The sequence below is a fragment of the Otolemur garnettii genome, unplaced genomic scaffold (assembly GCF_000181295.1).
Source record: "Otolemur garnettii isolate 467f Iridium unplaced genomic scaffold, OtoGar3 scaffold00128, whole genome shotgun sequence".
NCBI lineage: Eukaryota > Metazoa > Chordata > Mammalia > Primates > Galagidae > Otolemur > Otolemur garnettii.
This window is the reverse complement of record NW_003852523.1, coordinates 2,154,803-2,164,195: the sequence shown is the minus strand read 5'-3', so window position 1 is coordinate 2,164,195 and position 9,393 is coordinate 2,154,803. Positions and strand designations below refer to the sequence as shown.

At 48.3% G+C, this 9,393-nt stretch overlaps 1 protein-coding gene across 2 annotated transcripts in view; it reads left to right on the top strand.

The window, feature by feature from the left end:
* The first annotated feature begins 2,362 nt into the window (after positions 1 to 2,362).
* The window catches only part of TMPRSS3 (transmembrane protease, serine 3), a 21,406-nt gene continuing 14,375 nt past the window's right edge, over positions 2,363 to 9,393 (top strand). The window contains exons 1-4 of one of the 2 annotated variants that reach the window (XM_003798069.1): positions 2,363 to 2,389; positions 3,676 to 3,814; positions 8,399 to 8,509; positions 9,321 to 9,393. In XM_003798069.1, coding sequence (XP_003798117.1) covers positions 2,363 to 2,389; positions 3,676 to 3,814; positions 8,399 to 8,509; positions 9,321 to 9,393 — 350 coding nt within the window. Of the gene's footprint in view, positions 2,390 to 3,084; positions 3,236 to 3,675; positions 3,815 to 8,398; positions 8,510 to 9,320 lie in introns of those variants that run through there. The other variant, XM_012810291.1, reaches the window with a different exon arrangement.

The window sequence follows — 9,393 nt, the reverse complement described above, 5'->3', positions numbered from 1 at the left end:
TAAGGAGACAAACACCTAGGTTCAGGATGGGCAAAATGTCTAAATAGATACTTGACAGAAGGAGATGGGCCTGAGAAGGTGCTCAGCCTTAGTCAGGCAGGAAATGCTAATGAAGACCACGTGTTACCCACAGTGCGCGGCCGGGCGCTCGGGCGCTCGGAGGGCTGAAACCCCAGGGACTGACAGTGCCGAGCGGACAGGGCTGCGGGGACTGGGCCCAGCTAAACAGAATCAATGGGACCTATCTATATCTTTATCCGTCTATATCCACACACACACACACACACACACACACACACACACGCGCGTAAGTAGTTATTTATGAATTCATTGATAGAATGTTGAAGGGACGTGGTAATAGTGCATTTTGTCATGGTACTCTCCATCTCAAAGGACAAGGTATCAGTATTTCTCCAATAAATGTTAGCTTATGTTTTTCTATAACATCCTTTTTCTTTTTGTTGTGTATTTCTAAGGAGACGTTCTGATATACATAGTGAAAGGTTACTACAGTCAAGCAAATGAACACATCCATCCTCTCACACAATTACCTTTTTAGAAATCATAACTGTAGTACCTACTGTCTGCTCTCAGCAGATTTTGGGTACTCGGCACAATATTATAACCATAGTTCTTGTCATATCTTGGATCTCTAGACGTATCCGTCCTCTGCACTCTGACCAACGTCCCCCCCTCTTCTCCCTCCTGCCCCGCCCATCCCTGAACACACTTTATTATCTAGGGATTCAACTGTTCTTCCAATTTCAAACATAAGTGAGCTGCGCAGCGTCTGCTTTCTCTGTCTGGCATATTTCACTGAGCAGAATGTTATTCAGTTTTATTATCCTTTTTCTTTGATGAATGTAAAAAATGAAATAATTTCATGATCAAATGATTTTTCTTGAATTTGAAAATCTGGAAATAGACAAAACTTGTTACCCAGAGGGAAATGAGAGATACCTGAGTACGTATAGCCTCTGCTGTGGATGTTTTTCTCCTCTAAATAACAAACTCCTTTCTGAGGAATTGTGAGTATTTATAACATATGAAAACATAAAGTGTTTCCACTCCTATCCCCTAAAGAAAACACAATCTTATCTATGAGGAAGCCAGGAAATACCCCATCTAGCTTATCTCTTTCTTCATAACTTGAAATGTTCCTTTCCACGCCGGGCAGTGAAAGGACCAGATGATCTGATGGACAGTGTCTTGTTCACTAACATCCTGTGCCTGAACTCGAGATGTGTACAAATTGCCACCAAAATTCACCCCACTCCTCTGACACCACTGGACTAAGGTGCCGCGCCACTCTGTCCTCTATGCCAAGTCCTCACTGGGCTCAGTTCACGTCACACACAGGCCCCCAGGATACACTGTGTCCACCCAACTCTGCCCTGACCACGTGCCCAGCCCCCTACACAAACTAGACCCCTTCCCACACCCAGTTCGAGTTTTGGAGTTTCACAAGACTCACTTTACCCCACCCAGGGTCCCAGGTGAAATATCACTCCTACCTAAAGGCTGTCCCTCACCACGCTGCCCTCCCCTCTCAACCCTCCTGGCCTAATCTCTTCCTAGCTCACCATAACTTGAGGTCAGACGTGGGGGTTTTGGCCCCTGCTGTTGCTGTGTCTGGACGCCTGGCTTAGACGCTTGCTAAGTATCTGTAGAACAAGCGTGTGACTGTGTGATTTCCCACCCAGCCCTGCCCCACAGTCATCTGGACACTCAAAGATGCTTAGTACCCTCCCCACAGCAGTAAGGAGCTACCCAGAAGGGGGTAAAACACTGAGAAGGGGCACTGGGTGCAGAGGCCTCCCGGGTCGCAGAGGCCTCCCGGGTCGCAGATGCCTCCTGGGTCGCAGATGCCCCTGCAAGATGGAACACTAGTCCCATGTCTTGTGATGAACTCCTTCAGGTTCTCTGTCTCTTGTCTGCAGGGACGCAGGGGGCTCAGTCCCGGGAAGGTCAGAAAACCCCACCAGGGACTCTGCCTGGCCTCTTGCTGGTGGCTGGCTCCCCGCTGGGAAGGGCCCACGGGTTCTTTTAACAGAAAGGAAGGCCTGTGTTCTGAGGACCCTTGGATGCAAGGTTTCTGAAAAGGCTTGCTCACCTTACTTACTAATTAAAGCGAAGCCACGTTTTTCCCCTAGCTGGTCCCTGGAGTTATACCACCTGGCTACTTGATAGTCACATGCGGATTGGGTTACGCAGCCCCAGTAACGCCGCTGCAGGGATGACTGAGTCGACAAGGCTGAGCGACTTGGGGAAAATATTTTCCGATTGGACTAACCCGTTGGTGGCCTGCTCAACATCACATTTGTTTTTATGATGAAAAAAGAAATTATTTCTTCTTTTAATGATGGCAGCTCCAGAAATGGTGAGTAAAGTGGATGTGGGGAGTGGAGACCCTGTGCCGCCTGCCCGCCAAGCCTGTGTTGGAGGGACCTGCTTAGCCAGGCTCCGTCTTTCAGAAAGTGTTTTTCTGTTTATTCTTATTCTTTTTATAGACTTAATCTCCATAATTTGCCACATGCTGATGGTAAACCCAAGTATTAGCAAGAATCACAGCCTGAAAGGGCTCAGTGTGGTCTTGTCGGCTCCCAAGATGCTTGAAACTATTCTCGTTGTTGAAATGAAGTCAGCATTTTTAGGACAAAACCCTTGCTTAGATTTTACTACGACTGAGTGAAACAAAGCTTATTTTAGGCAGCTTGGTTGTTTCCTTGGGAATTCTAAACATTACAACAGGTAGCCGTAAAGGAAATAAAAGCAGGTGATCTAAGTTATCTGTGTGTGCGCGCCGGTCGGAGCCCGTAGATCTCAGCAGCCGGGGTAGCAGGCACCTAGAGAAACCAGGCCTGATGCCTGGGATTTAATTGGGAACATTTTGCCATTTCCTTGTTCCCTTTCCCCCCTCAGAGTTACAAGTAGTAACTTCGAAAGGCCTCTCTCTGGCCTGTTTGGCATTGGACAGGTGGAATGCCCTCATAGGAAACAGCCCAGTGTCACTCTGCTGCAGCCCGAGGTCCCTGGCCACTCCTTACTTCTCTGTGTGTGTGGGGGTGGGGTGGGGTGGGGAGGACTGGGCACCTGGACTTTCCAGATACTTTCATCCTTAATTAGGTCATACCCAAGTGAGCCAGGAAAGGGCTGTGTTTGTGGGAAGCCACTCATACTGTGTCTGATTGTCCCTTTCCTGGTGCTGTCTTCATTCCTGGCACTCAGACCTTATGTGAGTATTGATCCTAGTTATGCTTATGGTTAGCTATACCCCGGGTTTATGTGCGACAGTTAGAAACAACTGCAAAAAAGAGGTGGAAATTGCTTTGAAAGTAACTGTCTTCTGAAGATTAATGGCTCAGTAACTTCTAAGTGGTAAAAGAGCGTCTCTTTAAAGGTATGCTGTTCGATTGGGTTGATGGAACAAAGAGAAAGTCATTGTCTGGGTGGACTTAGTTGGTGATTTTTCACTAACTCTAGAAGCTTTTCTGTTATCTGCTCTGGTTCAGACAAAAATGCATTCGCGCCAGACGTGAGTTTTTGGTTAATCGGCACTGAATGCACGCCGGGTGGATTGTTGGTCGATTTTCAAAGATTTAAAATATGACAATGATGCATCTGAGGCTGCAACTGTAAAAGCAAACCTAACACCTCCTGCTCTTCCTGGGCCAGGATCTGGAGGTGGAGCCGAATCTCAGAGGTCCTGAGATAGTCACCATGGGGGAGAATGATCCGCCTGCCGCGGAAGCCCCCTTCTCCTTCCGATCGCTTTTTGGCCTGGATGATTTGAAAATAAGTTCGGTGGCACCAGGTAGGTGGAGCCAGGAGGGACCCTGTGACCTCTGCCCCCACCCCCATCTAGGTGAGGACGGTGGCTGAAGGCCTCTGCTGGGGGAACTATAGCTCCAAGGCCCTTATCCCACAGGCCAGGCACCCACTTCCCTAGATATGCAGATTGTGGGGGAGAAGGCCTGGGGGCGAAGGGATTGTTCTGTTTTGCTTGCCTCCCTGAAGACAGTTGTTTTATTCTCCAGTTGGAGGTTTTCAGAGCTTGGGGCTCCACCACTTCTCTGGTGAATCCCAGAGGAGGTCAAATCCTGGTCAGGAATTCTCTGAGTCTTTCAGGAAGTCCTGGGACGCAGTGGCCACCAGTCCTCCCAGGAAATTTAAAATAAACTGGCTATCACCAAAGGTATCTGATGCGTAGATTAAAATCCAATGGCCGGTGACAGAGTTGTTCCCAGCAACTAAGGAAGGAAAGTTGCTTTTGTAAACAAGCCACTAGGGCTTGGTAAAAGCAGTAAATTCCACAGCAACGTGTACACGAGGGTCTTTCTGGCTGGATCTACCAGGGCTGGTCAAAGTGAGCGGTGGGCTTGCAGAAATCAGGGGCTTGGGTGTGGGTGGGGTACCACCCCCCTGGCCCGGGAAGGAGCACTGCGGCAGCTGTGCCCTACTAAGGTAGGGCCACCCTAACGAATCTTTTAAATCACCTGGCAAATGACATGGCGGAGGTTTGGAAAGGCTGGGAGGGAGGTGGGAAAGAGGTTTCAAGTAAGTGAAAAGATACACAGTTTTAAAATACGACACAAAACTAGCATACATGTCAACGAGAGAAAAAAAAATCCAGCAATCACCTGACTCCCCAAACTACCTGGTTTTTATATCCTCGTTCCTTCTCTTCCTCTCTCCCTCGATGAGCTTAGTTTCCTGCGTGGTGTAGAAACAGACCAGCATTTCCCACGTGCTGTCTGGTTTTTATGAATATCTTTTCTTTGGTGTCACAAACATTCCATCAAGTGATGTGTAATTTGATCATCATTTGACCTCTAATTGTTTCTATTATTTTTATAATACAAACAACATGAGTATAAATAGTGCTGATACATCTTTCTCTTAATTTCTTTTATTGCTTCTATAAATTTAATTCCTGGTAGCGGGAAGGAGCAAGACTTTAAAAAACTTTTTTTAAAAATAAAGCAATGGTGTTTATTAGAAAAATCTAGAAAATATAGTTAATTAAAGTTATTTATGTATAGTTAATTATAGTTATTTATAGTTAATTATAGTCATTTAAACAATGACCCACAACGGAACCCTTCCTCAGAAATAGCCCTCTCAGCACTTTATTCTTGAATTTTCTGCCTTTTTCTGTGTCTCTCTGTATTTTCCTTTGGAAGCGGCATATGCTATTTGCACTATTTTGAAGCTTTTTAAAAGATTTAACAATATGGTTCTCAGTTTTCCATGGCATTAAATAATTGAATGTTTTTTAGATGTTGATGCGCTGTGGCCCATGGGTCAAGTCTGGCTCAGTGTTGCTTCACAAATCAGTTTTACTGGAGCACAGACACCTGTCTGTTCACACGCTGCCCACACCTGCTTCCACGCCGTTAACCGTGGAGCTGGGACAGACATATGGCCCCAGATTTAAAGTTCAAGTTGGGCACTCCTAATCCAGAAATCTGAAATTTGAAATACTCCAAAACCTGAAACTTTCTGAGCGCTGGCCTGACTCTAAGAAAATGCTCACTGGAGCATTGCAGATTTTGGATTTGGGGGGTAGGGATGTTGGAATAGTAAGTATAGGAGAATATTCCAAAGTCCGAAAAAAAGTCAAATTCAAAACACTTCTGGCCCCAAGCATCTCTAATAAAGGGTACTTGACCCGAGTCCACTCTCCTTTACAGAAAGGGGTCGCACAGGCCCTGCTCGCGTCTGCTCTTGGTCACCTCACTCTTCTTTTGCCGGTCACTTTTATAAATGTTATAAACACCACCATTTCAAGTGTCCCTGTAGGTAGGAATTTGTGCACGTCTGTGTTGACATTTTAGGATAGATTCCTAGAAATGGATTTGGCAGGTCAAAAATTTCATTTGTTTCTGAGCTTTCTGGTACATATTTCCAAGTTTACATAACTTATACCCCTGTGGACTGTGGGTAGAGTGTCCGTTTCCTTTCATTTTGGATAAGCCACTGTGACGCTGGTATGTAGTGTTTCTAATTCACGTGTTTCTTGACGTAGAGGTAGAGAGTTCTCCAGCTGTGCTGGTTTATCACTTGCCTTCCTTCTTGGAGAGATGCCATGCGTTCCACCTCTTGTGCCAGGCGAGCCCCCAGGGCAGGGCAGAGGAGGGGTGGGCCCTGCTGCACCCCACAGAAACCAGGCAGAGGAGCGGGGAGCAGAAGGAAACTGATGTAGAGTTTCCAATGAAGCACCAATCTTTGATTCTATAATCTGGAGTCATTTCCTAAATCTAACTTAGATACAGAGCAGCTGACTGAGAGAAGGTCATTCTTAGGGATCCTTTTGAGTTTTAGGAGTGAAATGGAGGTGGCCGTGTCCTTGGAAAAGAATGTGGGATTGACACAGGTTCCTGCCGGGGTAGGGTGGGGTGTGCAGGTGGGGAAGGGATGCCTCTCTGCTGACTCCAGACCCCGGATGGGCTGTCCTGAGAGGACTCAGCCTCTGACCCTGAGTTGAAACAGCCTTCATTCTCATGGTGTCATTCATTCACTCATCTAACACCTTTTAGTTGAGGGGTCTGTGTGCCCTGTGCGGTCCTGGGCGCTGAGACACACAGCCTGGACAAACCACATGGCCCATCAGTCCTAAGACGGAGCCTCGACTCCCCCTTCCCGCTCTGTACCCTTCCGGCCTCTGCATCCCGATGGCCACCTCCTCATCTCCCCCGACCTTCTCCTGCTGGCCTTTCTCCTCCCAGGCCACTTCTTACTGTTTTTGCCCTCAGATTCTCTTTTCTTTCCGCAGCCTCAAATGAAACTGATCATTTCATAGTCTCAGTCTTTATTGCCAGAGGCGGGAGTGGTAGGATTCCAAAGATAGCTGTGGCAAGATCATTCTCAGCACAGCACGCCCTGCGCTGGGAGGAGAGGCAGGCTCAAGCCCCCATGCTGGGTCTCTTGTCTCCCCTTTCTGGATCCCACCTATCCTAATTTTTAATGAAGACAATCTAGGTATAGGTGTATTTTAGGATTGATTAGATCATTTATATGAAGTGGTCTGTTGTTTCTGAGAGGAAAGATACCAGTGCAAAGTCCCCTGGCTGCCCCGAGAGGCTCATTCTTCTGGTCATCTTAATATTCCTTACATATTGTTTTCCACCAAATCTGCCTGGTTTTGAAGGCAAGAACTGTGAAGGGTCTGAGATGTTACCCTACTTGTAAGCATAAAGTTTGTCACAGTTTCATGGAGGTGGGAAAGACACGACTCCTGGGTCGGAGTCACAGCACAGCAGGCGGGTGAGCGTCTGGTCTGTGCCAGTGTCCTTGTGCCCCACACCCCACAGAGGCCTGTGGGGCAGCCCGCATGTATGTCGTGCATGCAGGTGGTTGGTGCCATACGGAGAAACGCAGAATTAAGGGAAGCTTCACCTTTCCAGCGGGGCTGCACGTACACTTTGTGGGCTCTGCTCTGGAGGAAGACATTACATTTGTTAAACTGGACAGTAAATAATCCTGCCTCTTGCTTCAGAGAGAGAAACTTTTTGTCTTCTAAGGCTGTTGCTGTACACACATCTTTGGCAGGATGATCTAGAACAAAGTTGGCCTGTTCCTCTGTGCACAGACCTGTAGAGAATGTCTGCCAACTTGCTGTCCCTGTGACGTCTCTGGGAGACCCCAGCACTCCCGCTGCCGGCACCCCGCCTCTGTGGGAAAGCTCTTTTCTTGGTACCTGGAGTGCCTCTTCACCTCTGTATTGGTGTCCTGGGGCTACTGAAACAAAGTCCCCAAAACCGGGTGACTTTAAACAGCAGAAGTTTATTCTCTTCGGGTTCTGGAGGCTGGAAGTATGGAATCCAAGGTGCCAACAGGACCACGCTCTCCCAACACCTGGAGGGGTCCTTCCTTCCACTTGGCTCTGGTGCTTTGCTAATTATCTTGGGCTTGTAGGCGCACGGCCTGAATCTCTGCCGCCGTCCTCACACCGCTGTCTTCTCTCTGCGTCTCTTCCCATTATCTTCCCTCTCTGAGGATGTGTCTCCATGCTCAGATTTCCACTTTTTATAAGTGGCCCAGTCTCATGGGATTGGAGACCACCCTGAGAGCCTCATCTTAACTTGTTTACCACGTAAGGAGCCTCAACCCAGCTCCACGGAAGATGGCAGAGTGAGGTACGAGGACTTAGGAGATCAATATATCTTTCAGGGGGACACCATTCAGCCCACAGCACCACCCCTAACCCAGGATGGGCAGAACGGGTCAGAGGTGCAGAAAGTGACTGGAACCTTCAGAGCATGTGCCTTTTGGTGGGCGGCGACTTCTTTCTGGCTGGGTCTGTCTGCACAGAGGGGTGAGGGAGTGCGCTTGGTGAGTAAGGGTCATGCTACTCAAGTTGAGCGGCTCTCTGGTCTCCCCCCTCTTTGGTGTTCAGATGCAGATGAGGTCGCTGCACAGATCCTGTCACTGCTGCCACTGAAGTTCTTCCCAATCATTGTCATCGGGATCATTGCGCTGATATTAGCACTGGCCATTGGTCTGGGCAGTGAGTACAATTCATTATTTAGTAGGGTCTCAAATACCTATTGAAGTGATTAAACTTTCACGAGCGTGCCCTCACCCCAGCATTTCGCTGTGGCCCAGCCTTAATTACTGGAGGCAAACTTCCTTTGGTTTGCTGACTTGGAGTTTTATTTGCCAGTGTGAGTGCAGAGCCAGCCTGGGGCCCGGCAGAAGCTGTTGGCTGTGCTTGGAGCTTAGTCACCAAGGAGCCTGCCTGGTTAAAAGTATCCAAAGGCAGCTGATGAAATAGGATCTTAGGGTGGGAAGGGGGGTACCGGCCCCCCGGGAGGAGACAAAGAGGCCCATTCATGTGGCGCCAGGCGCATCGGCTATTGTTACGATAAGGTGTGGGTGGCTTTAGAGAAAGTGGGTCAGTTGATGGAGGGTCTCTTATAGGGAACAATTTCTCTTTCAAATAACTGGATCACAGATCAGTTTAATTTGCCAGCTGCGTAGGCCACATTTCACTCACTTCCTGCCCAGGCTGAGAGAAAACAGGTGGCCCAGCCCTGCTTGGTCAGGACTCCCTGCTGTGAAAGTTCTCTCTCTACCCTAAGCCCTCCAGAGTCTAAACTCACCTTGAGTTGTGGCTCCCCAGCCAGGCCACTTACTAAGATGACCTGGGCACAGCGGCTCCACCCCTTGGAATTCAGAACAGAAACTTGGCTGGAGGAAATAGGCAGCTGGCAGGTTGTGATTTCAATACAGGCTTCGTAATTGATGGCCGTGCTCCCTGCCGTGGGGCAGGTGGACAGCGGCTCGTGTTGTGCACTGAGACGTTTCCCTTTCCTCAGTCCACTTTGATTGCTCGGGGAAGTACAGGTGCCGCTCGTCCTTTAAGTGCATTGAACTGACAGCTCGATGTGA